At 40.2% G+C, this 18,255-nt stretch overlaps 1 protein-coding gene across 4 annotated transcripts in view; it reads right to left on the bottom strand.

Annotated features, from left to right (window-relative positions):
- The window catches only part of NTRK2 (neurotrophic receptor tyrosine kinase 2), a 201,750-nt gene that overhangs the window by 38,470 nt on the left and 145,025 nt on the right, over window positions 1-18,255 (bottom strand). For all 4 annotated transcript variants that reach the window (XM_068666489.1, XM_068666491.1, XM_068666488.1 and 1 more), the window contains 3 exons: window positions 11,945-12,075; window positions 6,076-6,248; window positions 2,688-2,922 (listed from right to left, as the gene is read on the bottom strand). In XM_068666489.1, coding sequence (XP_068522590.1) covers window positions 2,688-2,922; window positions 6,076-6,248; window positions 11,945-12,075 — 539 coding nt within the window. The remainder of the gene's footprint in view (window positions 1-2,687; window positions 2,923-6,075; window positions 6,249-11,944; window positions 12,076-18,255) is intronic.

Here is an 18,255-nt window from a genome sequence, read left to right as displayed (position 1 = left end):
CAGTGTCATCAATTAATTTCATTGCTTAGGCCTGCCATAGACATAATTGTTAAGGCAACATTCTGGAAAGTCGTCATAGCCTTGACTATTTCACAGTCAGACTCTGGCTAGCCCATATATGGCCCAAGTTCTGCAGTTGAAAACCTCAAAGACTCAGCTGTGGCTTCCAGCTTTTATCAGTGTGAAATACAGTGTTAAGGCAGTCTGTGGCTCTGTCTCTCCTCTGTACCAGCTAAAAGACAGCTGGAATGTGGGGGGTTGAAGAAATGATACTTTTCAATTTTCTCATGGTTCAAAACAAATGACTACACAACTTTAGGTTTCATACATTTCCATCATACTGCAAACTTACTTCATCAATTTGGGTGGAACCATGATACTTATATTTTCATTCATCACCTCTGCCACATGTCTACATCTTTCTCCCTTCAACCACATTTGTGTCTTTTACTAATGCCTCTTTCCACTTCCCTTTTCCTTTTTCTTTTACATTCCTTAATGAACTGACTTATTCATTCCCTCTGTCACACCCATTATTGCATCCTCTTCAAACACTGTCCTTTTCTTCCTTTCCTTCTCCCCCTCTCTTCTCATTTCTTTATTTCTTCCTGGACCACACTGACTCCCTTGGCCTCAAAAGAATGATGTGAAGAAGGGAAGGGGGGACAGGAAGAAGACGAAGAAGAAGAAAGAGGAAAGGAGAGAATCACTCTGAAGAAGAGGCAGTGAGAAATGCAATGAATCACTTGCATGAGATACTTTGAAAAGCACCCCATGACTGTCCAGGCTACCAGAACCTCCCCACGTCATGTTTCAGGCAGGACAAAATCCTGGTCTTGTTCTAAACTCCTTCATTTGGTAAAAGCTTTGCTTGAGTGCTGATGCATAAAACTGAAGGATTAAAGCCAGAAGAACATGAGGAGGTAAGATGCCACCAAAGCCACTACACCAATGTTTGCACCAAACCTCAGCTGTCCCCAGGAAGCCTGTATGATTACCTAGTTTCTACCCCTTTTGCCTGTAGTTTTTCTGCAGCAGGATTTTTTTTTTTTCAAAAATTAGAACAAGACAAAGCATTTATTGTTCAAAAATGCTGTTCTTGTCAAGGCTTTTGCAAACACTTACTATTAAGCATGAACATTCATTCTTAATTCTAATGATGAACTGGTAAATGAATCCAGTCTCACTAAAATACATAACAGAGATATGTCTCCAGTCCCAGCAAGTACTGTTCATTTGTCAGAAGCAAAATCAAGAAAGCCTTTGTTGCTCACTGGTGTCTTTGCGAACACAGAGTCAGTGATTACTATCCTATGTATTTTTCCAAGTTCTGAAATGAAGTCATGCTTGTTTTACATTGACCAAATAGCTTGAAGTGCCAAGTTTCCAAAATAACAAAATATAAGAGGAGTCTGGTTCATGTGTTTACAAATTACTAGGTTTGCCTTCTAAAATAAGACAGAGGAACAAAGAACAGAGGAAGCTTATTTCTCAGCTGTTAAGAAAAACAACACACAACAAATAATTTTTGTGTGCACCCTCCTCTGCCCTGTCAGGCATCAGTTGGATGTAAAATCAATCTCTTTTCAGGCATCCGACAACCACTGTCACAGAGGTGACACTGTCATTTTATGGACACTGCAACGCAGTTAGGATGGATAAGGAAGAGTCCTTCATTTTACCTAAAAAGAAGTCACTGGTAATAAGTGATGTGAGAGGCACATACAGGGAATGTGCTTTAAAGAGACTGAGTAGCTTATTTTACAAGATACATACAGTTCCAGCACCCACAAACTAACAGCTTGCCCATGGATTGCCTTCTGCAAGCCATAAAAACCTGATAGCTGCAGTTCCACTCATGAAGCTACACATGTGGTAATCAACTACCTGACTTGTCACGTAGTACAAAGACAACATCAATGATAATGATTAATGTACAGGGTCCTGTTAGTCCTAGCAACTCTAGGAACCCTTTACAAACTTTACACATCATTATACCATAACTGAGCCTAGGGAATACAACCTGGGCCAGAATCTGAACATGCACCAAGGGCTACTCTTACCTACTACTTAGTTATCGCCCTCACCAGAGTGATGCAAAACAGTTCTTCAACCATAAGCAGTAGAATTAAAGAATAGGCTTAAGGCAGGAGAAGCTTGCAGATAGCTTTTAATGAACTGAGAAGTTAATAATATCTGAACTAGTCTTTCCATGAGCTAAATAGCTCATTCAGCACTGCTATCCGCTACTTACAGCTACTCAAATAAACTTTATAATGGAACATTATAAAATACCTAAAAGAAACAATTTCCACTTGTCTGAGAAACATATGATAACATATTTTAATAGCTCAGAAGTATTGGTCCAAATCTGATTACCCACTCTTCCTTTCCATCTGCTTCGTTTTCGTCTTCAATACAGCCAAACAACCATGTAAAATTTCTGCCCAGAAAGACCTTCCTATCTTTTACTATTAGAATTTAAAGTCATCGCACATAAACAGGACATGCCAATCTTATTCTGATTAATTTGCTCCAAATTTACTGAAATGTTGTAACCCAAAACCAGGATCTTCGTATACCAGCATCAAAATTACCTGTCAGTGTAAAACCAGAATCTGTCACATCACTGTGGTATGATTACTGAACCAGACCTCAGTTGTTAGCACTTACAGCAGTTCACTTACCCTATAGTAGTCCGTGCTGTACACATCTCTAGACATCCCAAAATCCCCAATCTTCACCAGTAGGTTCTCACCAACCAAGCAATTCCGGGTAGCAAGATCCCGATGCACAAAGTGCTGTGATGCCAGGTAAACCATACCAGCTGCAATTTGCTGGGCGATATGAAGCATCTGAGACTGTGTCAGCTCAGCTGGACGGTTGCCTTCTGCCATCAGTACTGCATCTGGACCATGTGCCCTGCATCAAAATATAAGCTGATAAAGTGACAGGCCACTTGCAGGCTACAGAGGTAAAAGGTATTAGTGAGACAAAAACCACAAAAGTGACTTACTCAATTAAAAGAAAAAAAAAAAAAGGTGGGGGGCTATAGATTCATTGGTGAAATAGCAATAATTTGTCTCGGCTTTTTTTCACTTACTGTTTTCCTTCTCTGTGTGAAAGACAGGTGTTTTGAAGAACATATTACAACAGGTACATATACTGCTCATGAAAATAAGGCAGCTGGATTCATAATACCCCCTATCCTAAATCACCACCTTTCTCCTGTCACATCCTGGTAACTCAAAGATACTGATATCAGCATTCCTATGTACACAATTTTATGATAAGCATTACTATCCAATCCTTAGCCAACTAATAAGATCGGCTAACAATCATTCCTCATTCATATACCTTCATATAATATTTTGAAAAGGACTTTCTATCCATTCTACTCGTCTAGGACTTCAGAAGCCTTTTTTATTTTATTCCTGCAAAGTAATCTCTCAAAGAGACTACCTCTGCCCTTCCCTCCTCAACTATTTTGGAAAAACACTCTACAAACAATTTTTGTTTTCTCTCAGAAGGTCTTCCTTCCTCCAAAGTAGAGTTTCAGAGAATCACCTTTCCAATCAATGAAGGTGAGGCCTTATTCATCCCTAAGGGAAGGGCACAGGAGTTTGGAAAAGAGTTGCAAATTAATCAAAATCTGTGAGATCAAATCTGACATTACTTATTAGACATATGATATTAAAATTGCCCCAAGGGAAGAACTTCATGAGCAAAGTGACAGATGTGAGAAAGAAATGAAAGAAGGTGTGTAGCATTGCTGGGATTGCAGCTGGTACCAAGTAAAGAAGTTAACTGCACTTTCTCTGCCACAGGATACAGACAAACATTCAACTGGTCTGGGTGAAGCGGAATGTACAGGAGGATATGAAACCTCCAACCAAGACTCAGAGGAAAATTCCTATTGAAAAGCACTGTACCTTTTCATTGCACTGATTTTTTTTATTATAATTTTTTCATTTTATATTTTTTTGGCTGCTCTCAGATACGAAGCCTCAAATCACTAAATTAGAGAATTCTTCTTTCACTGGTTTCCTTGAGGAGATTTGTATCTAATAAAACTTTTGTATTATTTTTAACACTCCACCCATCTTGCAGTTGTGGTGCTGTCTGTAAAAGAGGTGCTCCTCAGTGTCTGCAACAGCCAGTCATACTGACGGAGATTTCCTTGGGTTCACATTAGCCTCCACTGCCCAGAACAAGCATGAGGCAGGCATGGCTTTGAGGCTGTGGTCCTAGATCTGAAACAGCCTTTGGCTACACACAGACAGCGAGGCACATCCTTAAATTTCGGATTTTTTCCCGTCAGCCTTTGGTGGCGCTGCAGGGTAAGAAATTTAGGCTTTTACAGCCCACTTACAGCTAACCTCTGATCTGCAGCACAAGCTGCGGCAAATGTGAGAGGAATGACAAATTGGAGTTTAGGTTAAACAGCTTGTCCCGGCATAATCATTTTATGTTCTAAAGACCAGGGCTGATTAATAATTAAAAAAAAAAAAAAAAGAGAGAGAAAGAGAACACCTAATGGAGGAAATATACTGTCTGCTAAACTACCTTTCTCTACAACAATTCAAGTCAGAATTAGGAGGTAAGAAAAGGACAAAAAAAAAAAACAATTATCAAAGAATAAGTATTTCTTATTGTGACAATGGATCAGCTTCAGATCTGGCCTGTTCTAATGGAAATTCAGTGCTCTCAAAAAGTACTGGGACAGTGTCTTTGGAAACCACAGTTTTCTCCTGATCCACGGCAGAGGTCCAAGCAGGCAAATGTAAATGCCCCAACACTTAAATCCTTTGCCAAAGAGACAGTCAGTCTGGGAAAAGTAGTGCTTACTCTGCAAACACTTCCCCTCCTTAGATGAGGAGGGGAAGAAGTAAAGTAAAGAACAACTCACGGGTTGAGATAAGGATAATTTAATTAAAGGAAAAATATAATAATAATGATAATAATAATAATAATTAAGGAAAGAGTATTATTAACTAAACAATTTAACTAAAGGGAAAAAAAAGGGAAAGGGGAAAAGGGAGTGGGAAAGGGAAAAAAGAAAAGAAAAGAAAAGAAAACAAAACAAATAAAGGCTATGTGGAAGTGCAGAGGAAATAAATTACTCTCCACTTCTCACAAATGAGCAATGCTTGACTGTGTCCTTGAAGCAGGGCCTCAACACACATAGCCGGTGTTCGGGAGGAGGACCAACGTTTTCACAATGAGAGCCCACCCCTCCTCTCTTCTTCCTGCTTCCACCTTTAATTGCTGAGTGTGACATCACATGGTATGGAATATCCCTTTGGTTGGTTTAGGTCAGCTGCCCTGGTGATGCTTCTTTTCTCACTTTTTTGCCCACCCCCTAGGAATGTTAGAGAGAGTCCTGGTGCTGTGCCAGCACTGCTCAGCAGCAGACACAACACTGGTGTGATACCAATGCTGTTCTAGCTACAAGTGCAGAGCACAGCACTGCATGGGCTGCTGCAGGGAAAGTTAACATCCCAGCCAGACCAGTACTCTACTGCCAGATTTCAATTTATAATGCACATTCCTGAACAGTTTTATGAATTAGACCCCAAAATGTAGTGCTTTCCACCACACCAAAGTTTCCATGATTCACAATTTTCTTGCCACAGATTAATGGCACTCTTTCCAGAACTCTCAGAGGAGGGAAGAAAAGGGGTTAGATTTCAGAAGCTTTTAGATGCCTACAGATAGCAATAGATATTGAGAGGGATCTTCCAAAATGCTACCAGAAAGCCTTCAAGAAGACTATTCTTACTGTAAGCTTTATAACCAAACATTTCAGAATACCATACCCTGGAATACACAGAAAACTATATTTCTTCAGTTTCCATTCCTTTGGGGAAAAGTGTGAGGCTTAACGTAATGGTATTTCCAAATACACAAAGAAAATGAGCTCCACGTCACAGTACACAAAATGAATGTTGCAGATTTGCACTTTCAGGTGTCTGCGTTTTTAAGTGACAGGAGTTAATTTGGCATTAAGCACCAATAGCTGCCTACCTTCATTGTCCACTTCTAGCTCTCCAGCACAATACATGTTGGATTTACCTGAGGAACTTGTTAAGATCTCCATGCTTCATGTACTCAAAGACCATGATGAGCGGATCGCCCTCAACGCAGACACCGTAGAACTTGACAATGTGCTCGTGTTGCAGGTTAGTCAGCAGCTCTGCCTCACGGTGGAAGTCCTTGCGGGCATTGTCACTGGCATCCTTCAGTGTCTGGCAGAGGAAACAAGGATGTGAGGAAGGAGAGAAGTTCACAGAAGGTAGTGAACATGTGGGAAGACATTGTAAGGGTAAGATAAGGACATTATACTGCATAAAGAATGGAAGAAGTACATTTTTAGTAACTGTTTTAGAAATGCAGATGCGATGTTTAAGTGCAATTTAGTAAAGGCAATAGCATTGTTGTTCCCCTGCCCCATGTCACAGTATAATACCTACCAAATAATTTTTATTATAAGAGGATGTAGGAATACTCACGATCTTGCTGTTTCAAGTGTTTTCCAAAACACAGAACAAAAAATCTGATCTTATCCAAAAAAACATACTCGTACACAACTGGTTTGTATCCTTTAGCTTGTAACTCAGGCAAACCCCTGGTGTCCTGTTGGTATTTATCTCTGCTTTAAGTTCCTTAAAATAAAGCTTTGCTTGCTTAAAATACTTAGTGGAACATAGATGCATTTCTTATGTATTACTGATGTAATTACTGCTGATGTTGGTCCCTGTGGTGCAGTATACATTCAGTAGATTTGTAGAAGGGCAGATCCTTGGAACAGACCTTACAACCTAAGACTTCAGTCAGAAACTCCTTTGAAATAAAGTAAATTTACTTGCATGACTAAGATTAAGAAATGTGTAAGTAACTGAATTATCAATCCCAAATTGATAGACAGAGAGTAAGTAGATGCAGGTCAGAATCTTGGGGTGGCAGTTTTTATTTTCCCACTTCTTATTTATATAGATCTAAAATCCTGCTCATTTTCATTTTGTAGGAAATATATCAATGTTGGATCAAACAGGAGGCTTGAACTTTGTATGAAATAGTACTAATTTACCTGCCACTCATAAGCAGTTTCAGATCTCTTCTTAACTACATTTCATGAGCAAGGAAACACTTTCATGCACGAAACCAAAAGCAAATTCTGACACCAATTAAGTGAGAAATAATAATAATTGACAATAAACCACTACTGTGCTCTACCTTCAAAAGGTACAATGGTGGTACTGTATTAATTGAAAAAACATTTTTAAAACAGTAAGAGAATGATAGCAGGTTAACAATGTTCACAAGTTATTAATCACAGAAACTGACAGATGGGCTTTGTACCTCTGTATTTTAACTACCATTAGACTTAAAACAAAAGACAGTAAGACTCAAAACTAACAGTGTTGCTTTAACTTAGGATGTTTTTTTTCCTGGCTATTTTCTACTCTGAATTCATGTAGACACCATGGGACCAACCACGCTCATCAGAGCAGACACAGAACAAGTTGATACAGTGCAATCATTCTGCCAACAAACCCAGTTTCTAGCTGTAATAATTATGGTTTGTTCAGGTTTTTTTTTTTAAACAGAGAGAATTCAGTCCACTTTACTAGTATGATACCTATGCTTCTGTGAATGAGGGACTAGGGACTAAAAGATGACTGTCAGAGAAAATGTTTTCTTCACTTATGAAATGGCAGACATAGACCTTAAAAATTAACAGCTGGGGTGAAAAGAAGCAGGGCTGAGTGAATAGCCATTTATCAGATACAGGGGCTTTTACCTGTAGATTTCAGGCTCTGTGGATACCAGAGGCAATAGAAACTTGTGCCACAATGACACTTCCCTGAGGAACCCCTTTACGAATCTCACGTGTCTTCAGGTGCAGAACCCTTCTTTCACATGTTTTATCAATAATGATGCAACAAGGATTTTACAAGCCTTCATAAGCTGTGACATATTAATATACACAGCCATATCATCTAAGGTAGATATCAAATCAGCTCTCCACCTGTGGTCCCAAGCAAATCACATCTGAATCAAGCAAGGACTGAAACTGAAATATCTTCCAATGCATCCAGGCTCTGCAGTGATGCCTTAACATGATGCAGGCACCAACTCACAGTCCAATCTATACTATATAAAGAAATCACCTGGAACAATTCTGTTGTCAGTTGAGTCTCCTCTGTTGGCTTCATGTATAAAGCAATTGGACTGTAATTCTTCTCAGCAAGAGAATTAGAAAACAATTCATATAAAAACATTTTTATATAATAGCAACCCAGGAAAAAAAATATAGTCAGAAGCACAGGCTCATACTCTTTCCAACAAGCTCTTTCCCTGGAAAGACAGTAAAAATGCTGACAGCTCTGCCCTGTGATGATGGCTTATTGTATATTTCAGGAGAAGCTTTTTATCTCACAGAAACAGCAAAATTATCATATGACAGAGCAGTTGCCATGGCAATTACGCATTTTCTGTCAAACAGCAAAATGCAAAAAGGTCTAAAACCCTGGCAAAACTCAGAAAGGGTTTCTATTACCAAGGGCAACCTTAAGTTCCGTAACCCACCATTGTTGCAACCTTCACTCCTCTAATTTTCATTATTTCATGCAGGACACAGTATAGACCCAATGCATGAGAGATAACTGACATAGGCAAGGAGGAGTTTGGAAAATGAAAAAATTAATAACCACGTAACATTTACATAGAAATGATGGGGAGTAATGCATTTAACTTGTTTTCAGTGTAAAGGAAAAAATAAAAACAAAATGAAACCACAAGAGCACAAGACGGGGAAAAGAACATACTCATTTTTATCAATACTGACAGGTAAGCCACAGCTCTGCATGCAAAGCACTGTCACCAATCCCAAGCAGGATCTGATATACAACCACAAGAACTTTCCAACTAGTAGGCCGCTTGGCCAGTAGCTAAGGAGGAGGGGACATGCTCCCTTGGGCAACAGAAGCACTTCCTGGCTGGTAAAGGAGCTCCTCATCTGCAGAGCTCAGCCCTGTGACAGGTGGACTGCCACCCCTTGTTTAATCTCTTCATCAAGACCTTGCCCAGGTATCCATGTACAATCTGGATCCTGCAAACTTGCACTGCACAGCAAGTGCAAGCCACCAGCTTTTTAATCCACCCTGATGCCACAGAGCTGTAACCCCAGCAGCAGGGGGACCTGGCTCTCACTAGCACCAGTATGACATGGTAATGAAACTCTCCTGACAGCCTTCCTTTACACTCTTTCAGCTTACTGCTCCCCAGCACCACATAACACCTGAGAGCTGGAGAAGAGTTGGAAAGCTTTGGTTCTTCTCTGCAGTGCCATGGAAACGTTTGTCACCTAGTACATGCATCAGTCTGCTATACAAGCACAACCCTGGAGAAAGCAGTATGGGGTGAATCCTGCCTTTCCCATTCCCAGGGCAGCAAAAGGCAGCTGCTAACTTGTGTTCTGCAGGTTCTAGAGAACCCTCTGTTCTCTAGAACTGTTTGCAGCACGTTTTGTACTGATCTGATTTGAAAACTCACCTAGGGTGGGGGGAATCCCATGCCCAGTCTGACCTGTGGTTAAACTCCATGCTTGCAGGTTTTGATCCACAGTAAGCATTTCTGAACACTCAGTGTTCTCCCCAAAGGTCCCAATAGTCAAATTTAAACAGACTATCCTACTCCTCTTCCAGTGAGGAAAAGCATAAGCATTTGGGGTTGTTTATGCTAAGCCTGCTTTTGTATCTTCCCAGATTTATCTGGAACTCTTTCTCCCATGCAATTAACAGCAGCGTCAAGGTCTCAGATATCATCAGCCTGCTGGTGAGGAAAAGGACGGATGTTGAATCAGACATGGAGATGTTTAGGCCAATGTTTTAGCACACTTGCACAAGACCACACAGTTGCATAGCAGTCGGCAAGCAAGGAGACCAGCCGTTGTCCTGAGGTCTGCAGGTAGATGAGGCCATGCTTCCTTGCTGCCCCAGTACCCCTGGCACTTCCTCACTTCATACCAAACAGACTCTCCCACTGGGCTCACTGGATCTTTTTCACTGGGACAATTTTGCTGTGGATTTGCTGAGGGGGGTGGAGGTGGTGGTGAAGCACTGTAAAACCTTTGCTGTTAGCCAGGAAAAGCAAACCTTGGCTGCTGGCATCCAGGTCTGCTCCTCGAAGAACAAAAAACAAACACTTTCAATGCCAAACCCTGTGGCAAATGTTGGGGCCTGGACACAGTCCAGTTCACCAAAATATTTCTCTTAAAGATGTGACTTTGGTCACTATCTAAGAACCAATATAAGAAACCTAAAATGGGCATAATCTGTCCACAGAGGTTTTTCTTGTCATGGTTATCTGTGCAATAGTTTTTGATGCTAGGAAGAATTGATTTGGTAAAATAATAATAATAATAATAATAATACCAATGCAGAAAACTGACAGATTTATCACCTAAACCCATGGAGACACCTCTCCTTTTGAAGGCTGAATACTCTTGTGAATTACACTGACAAAGTGCAGCAGAGAGAAAGTGCAGTACAGCATTTAACAGCAGAAGTGCTAGGCTCCATTTGGTCAGGACTTTCAAAGGCAGCGAGTGAATGGAGAGACTTTTATTTTGCTATCAAGCACGTCTCTGAAGTGATAGAGAAATTGAAGTTTCCACTCTAGGTTCACCAAAATACAATAGAAAATTCATTCAGTTCTAGTTTTGTCATCTCGTCTTATGCTTTCTCCCATCTATGAGATGTCCCTTCCAGGCTTCATTTCTTCTCACCAGTCAACATGACGGAACAACTTCAACTATCAAAAAGCTTGTAACTTTGACAAACACACACACAAAAATGCTATTTTTGATGGAGCAAGATGGCAGTCTACAAATCCATCTTCCTTTCATGTTCTTACTACCAGATCCAAAACTCTGTGCCTTGTTTCCATTTTCAAAAAGATGATCTACTTGGTTTCTTTTACTGTACAGCTTGATCCAAAACATACACATGGTTGACTAATTGTGGCTGGTCAGACAAGATTATTTTCTGATCCCTAAATACAGCCCAAATTCTAAATGTGTATTCACCCTGCATTTAATGAGATACCTCAAATGTTGAACACCTCGTTCAGCTTTCAACAGAACAACAGATGGAGATAGGAGATTGTTGCCAGGGAGACTTTGCAAGCTCTTTGAGTGTAGTTTAACTGATAATGTCTTCTAGTGTACATCCATAGCTGACGGTGATGACCAACCCTTAGGCCTTCCATTTTGGGGGACTAGAAGATTTGCTACTCTGAAGCATGTTCAGTGTAGAAACCCCAAGACCATGCTGGATATTTCCCTTCTACTTTGGACTGTGTTTTGGAATGGTTGACTGGAGCTGTACAATCAAGAATCACTCCTCCAGCTCTGAAATATCATGACTTCTGGATTTCCATACAGACAATATTTAACAGCACACGAAAATATTATCCACAATTTTGTTATTAATATAGTGGCCAGGAACGTTATGACCATTAACCACAGATAATTTCTTTGGCTGATTAAGAGAATCACACAATCATGAAAAAAAAAAAAAAGAAAAAAAAAAAGACTTCTTTGACTGGCAGTTACATGCATAACCTATGCACTTAGCTGGTTATAGATTATTTTGTTAGACACACAAATATAAAAGTCACATGCATTTTTAATGGCCTCGGCTTTATTTTTCACTAGTCATATTTTAAATAGGTCAGAAAACATTTTACCCCTTTGTAACACTGCTTTCCCCCTTTTTTCTTATGAAATTCAGCTCTCATTTTATAATCCACAGCAAGCTCACATATCACATTCTTTTAACACCTCATTAGCCTTGTGAACCTTCCACACGATCATTTACAAATAAAATATCATTAGTTACAACTACGTATTAATGATTGAAACCCTAGACTCTTTTACCTTCACTGCCACCAAGATCTTGTCCTGCTCAGGACAGAGGTTGTAGCATTCCGCCAGAAAGACTTTCCCAAAGGCTCCTTCACCAAGTTCTCTTTTAAGAACAATATTGTGGCGCTTGATGTGCTGAACAACTGCAAAGAAAAGACAAAACAGAAGAAAAAGTGAGCTGCAACGCCTGGATGGGACAGGGTCCATGCTTCCAGCCACTTGGAGATGGGTTTGCCTGTAGAACACGGTGCATATGGTAAAAAGAATCAAAGCGCCCATATGTGTTTCACTAGTGCCTTTCCCCCCTCCTCCCACACCCCAGTATAAATTATAAATATATTTATGTTTGGAGAGTAGTCCATTTGCTGTATAAGAAGACATGGAATTAAGAATCACCTGGGAAAAGGCTATCTATCATCATATTTTGACGACTGCTGTAGAGCGTACTTAAAAATGAATGCAGTTGCAATTTAAGGGAAAAAAAAAAAAAGGAAGAAAGAGAATAAGAAAACATGAGCAACCTTTCTCATGTAACTTCTATTTTTGTACCTCTAACAATAGCTGAACTGTCTTGTCCAGAGACAAAAATGTTTTGAAGAAAAAGTTTTAAAATTAACCTAATCCAGGAAAACAAAATATGCCCTCTTTCAACTAAATTCAACTTGCTCTCTAGTTTCCTTATCAGTTGTTCATCTGCTTTCCCTCTGTTAGCTGTATTTCAGTTACCTTAAGATAAAAATTTCATTCTTACAAACATGATTTACAATATTGCTCTGAAGTAAAAGAAATAAAAGATGGACAAAGGTTTTAGTCAGTGTCATGGACAGAGACTTAGCTGAATTGCTGCCCAGAAGCAATTGATTCAGACATTAAAATCCTTGAGCATTTTTGTTCATCTCATTTTATGTTCTTCTTTCAGTGCAAGCTTCCATTAAAAGATTTAATATTTAAAAGACTATACCAAAATTTGTACAATGCACCATCAATTTGCAATGTTCTACCTAAATAAAGCAGCTGCAAAGTCAGTTTAACTGGCCAACTCAATAGGGTAGACTGCTTGTGTTGCTGAAATTGTACGAAACGGCCAGTATCTACTGGCACATTTAACCTAAGAGCATTTAGTTGCTTTTGCAACCACTGAAATTCAATCCTGCTCAGACAGAACCTATTTGCAACTTAAATCTGAAATGCAATGGGCTAAATAGCGGTGCATAGGCATCAGGCTGCCTTCTGCCAAGATACAAATCTCCACTGGACCACTTAACTGCAGGGACCAGGGCTGAACCCTGTCAACAATCCAGGATATATTCAAACAAAGCCCACCCCCTGGCCCCACGCTTGGCCACATGCGTGGTCCAAACCGAGTGACGATTAACTTAGAAACGACCTTACCCCCATTACTAGAGGGTGGAAAATGAAGTCCGGCTAACATCGCTAGTGGGAGGAAAGCTTGTCCCCACTGCTATCAGCAGCATTTGGGGAGTGGGCCCACAGTCTGTGAGAGGGAAATCCCCACATCCCACACCCACAGCTGTGGACGATATAAGCACACGTTACAGCAGTGGGCACACATGAGAGGAGCCTGGAGCTGCTCCAGCCATGGTGCTGGAGCAGTTCAACAATTGCTTAGCTCCCTCCCCACCCTCAGGCCCCTTGTGCCTGCCTGGGGAGTGCAAGGCCCTTGGGCAGCCATGCCTATGCCTGGCTGCTGCGAGGGGATCCGGTCACCATGAGACCGTGCCTGCTGAGCCTGAGGTGATAGTGGCCTGGATGCTGTGTGGGACTGGGAGCAGAGACATTCAGCTCCATGGTACCAGCGTGATCACCCTAAAATGCTCACAAACCCCATCAGCTTTTGTAGCAGAGAACAGGCCTGAAGTCCTTCCCTATTAGAATCAGCAAACCACATGTCTGCAGCGGGGGGTCTTTCACTTTGCTCTCATTGCTGCTACCAGAGACCTCGTACTGACCACAGCCAATTTCCTGATTAGGTCCTCTCCACTCTGAACACCAACCACTATTGATGTGTGCCCTGGAAGTAAGAAGACTTTTTACCAAGTTCCTGGAGGATTTCACAAACAATGCAGTAAAAATAAATAAGACATGTATCAAGTATTTCCCTGTAGTATACTTACATCTGCTGCTACATGCTCTGATATAAATCAAGCATTTGAATAAACAGCTTGTCCCATACCAAACTGTCAAAAGCAGAACACTGCAAGCCACAGAAGAGCTCTGCACAGAGTATATTTGCAACTTGTTATGTTCAATCCATCCCTGTTACCTTTCTAAGCTGAGCAGAGTTGCTAAACAAATAAAAAATGACAGTAAATGCGACTAAATACATTCAGATTAAATACAAGAACAATGTAAGTAAATCAAACGCATATGATGTGACAGAAACATGAGCTAAGGAAAAAATCCATTTAGCACAATCAGGGCCCCTGCCATACTGACACCATATTCAGTAGGAGGAGATTTCAGCAGGAGATACACGGAAAAATGCAAGTCAAAATCTGCTTTCAGTTAATATCAGGATAAAGCCAATTAACTCTATAGAAGTCCAAGAGATTATCCTGGATTTACATTGAAGAAACAAAGCAGAATTTGGCCAAAGAGGTGGCATAACTGAATTACCAAAGAAGTGGTCTCATAACATTGTCTCTCAGGCAAAGATACACAAACATTCAAAGGGTGGTTATGTATTTTCCTCCTTTTGACTCTAAATGGTGATTGCCCTTGAGCTGCCATTTGTGCTTTTAAGAGCATGTCATCCCTGGTTTAAAAGATCTTGTTTGATTACTGTAAAAAATATGTTACATTAAGCTAAGAGCTAAGTCAAGTTGAAACACTTAAGAGAAAAATGAAACCTAAAATATGAAGTGAGACCAAGCAAACTAAACAAGGGTAAATGCTGAATAGAGGCTGTGGTGTTAAATAATATCCATAAAAAAAACCCTGCCCAAAGAAGCACAGGGCTCTCCTGGATGACTGCAGAGAACAGGCTGGCAACAAGAAAGAGGACTGCAGAAAAGGATTTTCTTCTCATCTTGTGATCCCAGAGGCCTTCCACCAAGACAGCCGGTCTGACAGTATTTCATACACTAACAAACAGCATGTCACATTGTCAGTAACGCATTGAGGCCTTATCCTGTAAACCTTATCTGCAGGCATGAGATTTCACTACTAGGTAACCTACCTTTGATGGTGAGGCTGAACAAAGAGGATCACAGCACATTCTGGAATGGGTTCCAAGAAAAATGGGCAGCTCAGGATCACCTCACCACATTCAATTCACTGAGCTGGATGTTACAGATTTCAGGCATGGACAGCAAGACACTCAGAAGCACAAGTTATTAAAGAGTTTCTGCACATAATTAAAAAATGAAATGCTGTGACAGAGTAAAAGTGTTTTCCCCTTGGTCACAAACATTTTACCACTGAACATTTTACCACTACATGTGACCATTACACCAGATAGTAAGATACTAACTAAGATAACCTTCTGCACAGCATGGAGCATAATACTGACTTAACTGACTTGTGCTTGACAGGAAAATACCTCCTGAAAGGAACTGTGTCAGTCTTTATTTGGAAGTCTGAGCTATTCACTTGCCCTAAATGTGTAATCATTTTGCTAATAAAAATGTAGGCTTTATTCTCTTTTAATTTTTAGCTTGTCTGGCTTGCATCTATCTTCCTTGGGTTTTAGTAGATTTCCTCTGCTAGCTCGAGCACCCTTTCAAGGTCTGGTGCAAAATACAAATAATCAACATCATTCTTGCTATTGGTAAAGCAACGTTATGGAAGCCCGTTGCAGGTAAGCATTTTGTCTAGTTTGCCAGTCACTTTTTGTGGCTCTTCCATGGAAAAATATTCAACATCCTTTTTAAAATGTAGTTGTTTCCAGTTGTTTTTCACAACCGGACGTCACATTACTCTCCACCCCAGGTTGTGATATAAGCATAGAATCAGCTCCCTATACCCCTGCATATCCAAAGATCACACTAGTCCTTTTACAGCTAGTTTTACTAAAGAGCACAAAATTTACATACATACACATGGACATGTGGCATGAGTGAGTGTCTCACTGGGTGAACACCTCACCCAATTACAGTATTACAAATGCTGCAAGTTTCAGATATGTTCTCACATACCTTATGAAAACAACAGAACACAGGAGAGATCACTGTACTTACAGAGAGACAGGGACTTGCTGTCTGATGGACAGTAAGAGCCACAGCAATCAAGCTCCATCCTTACTGCTCACTGAACTGCCAACACTAGAAGATTCTGTTGTGTTGCATACACACTTACATTATCTGCTAAGTCTCCTTTCCAGGATACTGTTCAAAATTTTGCTAGTGGTACACATGCGGAAGATTCTGATGAAATGTGTTTTACCAGGAGTCTAGAGAAGAGAATGAGGATCTTCAAGATGTCAAATAACCCGACAAGGTAATATTATAGACAAATTTACAGTTGCATAAGAAAAAAGCAGCAGCAGATAAGACTCAGCTTATGATGTGACATGAGTTGTCACAGAAAGACATTTTGCAAAGTTTCTTCATTATCTTCTTCCATCATTTCTCTTGCGATCACTAAGACTCAGCTATTTCTAAGATCTTGCTAGAAAAAACAGGTGTAAATGGCTGAGTGATTGCTCAGATAGTATACCAAATTTGTACAGCATTTGTCATTCACGTAAAAACTAGGGTGGAATTTCAGAAAGAATCACATAGCAGGAGGATACAAAATCACTACAAACAGCAGACAGCAAGTCTAGCCCAATGACCTTCAAATTCTGCAGCAGCAGCAGCAGCTCTACAGTCCTGCATGCTATTGGAAGATTAGAAATCCCAGCACACTAAGATATCCACTCTCTGACATGGCAATAATATGGCAGCAACAAAACCCACCAACTTTATATAAATAAATAAATTGCACAACATTAACAGAACTTGCTTGTCAGAGTTGCCTCAATGCAGAAATAGGTCAGCTCAGTTCTGAGAGTATATTTATGATTATCTGATGTGTTCATCCCCTACAACATTTATTACTTATTATTCTATATAAATTTTTGTGTAGTGATACTGTTTTATTTTTACCATAGAGCAGCAACAAATCCTCATGCAAGACTGGTGCCCAGTTCTTGTAGGTGCACATAAGGAAGCAGTCCTTTTTCAGGTATGTAGTGCACACTTGAGACACTTCTTTAATTGGATTAAAGTAAGCCAACAGAAAACCTGCTTCTCAGGAACTCTACTCCAAATCAGAGGTGCTGGTACAGGATATAGAGGCCAGAACACGAAGGGTTCACAAAAGAACCACTAGGCCAGAGAGACACTTAGGCCTTTTCACGTTACCAGTGTAAGTATGGCTTCCGGATCAATTTGAGTGGCAATCAGTGACTTCTCTCATTTTTCATGGGCATCAGACCACAAGGAACCCTGAGGGAGGTGTTTAATGGGCAAACTGAATAAGGCACCTCCATGGGCTTAGGTCTTCCTGAAACAAGAACTGGAAGTGTTTTATGAAAAATAAGCACTCACCAGAATGGCATAATTCCCAGAGACTTCCCAGCTGTCAAGAGCTACATCTGGTGATAAACCTGATAAATCCGTGACTTCCGTAGCTTTGCCTTTCAGTTACTTTATTTAAAACTTAAATCCTCAAAGGATATCTACTTTAAACTCCAGAGCTTCCATTGTCTTGGCGGGGAATTAGGTCTCCCTTTGTGATACAGCACTGCAGCTCCTGGGAAGGTGCCCTGGCAACAGTCCTTCCCAGGGCAGCTGGGGCACCACAGATCTTGAGCACTGTACAGTCACTTTGCTGCAACTGACATGGCCCTTCTCTGGCTGAAACTCAATGGTTTGCTGGCTTTTGTGGGTTTATATATGATTTCTGGTCAAGATCTTATTTTCTTGTTTGGCCAAGGTCTTCTCAGTGTCCTACAGATAGGCATATTGCCACTCTCAATTACATCCTTATAATCAAATAAAAGCTACTTCATAATAAGTTATAATAACAATGCTAACATGGTTTTAAATACATGAGTTTTATGAGCTAAATTCACCCTACAGGAAAACAAGAATTATGAAGTTGAATGAATTTTTCCAGGCATGGATTTTACCTTATATACACAAACAAGGCCTTCAAGCCTTAGTAATCTGAAAGCATTTTTGATTTCAATTATAAATATGTCCTAAATATGGACTTGTTCTGTAATGTGCTAAAAAAAATTGGGGATATATCAGAGTAATTGAAAGCTGAATTTAGCTGACTACATTCAAAGTAGACAGTAAATATTATTCACTTTG

Source organism: Anas acuta, chromosome Z (assembly GCF_963932015.1).
Source record: "Anas acuta chromosome Z, bAnaAcu1.1, whole genome shotgun sequence".
In the NCBI taxonomy this organism is placed as follows: domain Eukaryota; kingdom Metazoa; phylum Chordata; class Aves; order Anseriformes; family Anatidae; genus Anas; species Anas acuta.
Note: the sequence above shows the minus strand (reverse complement) of the source record. Positions and strands in the feature narration are given on the sequence as shown.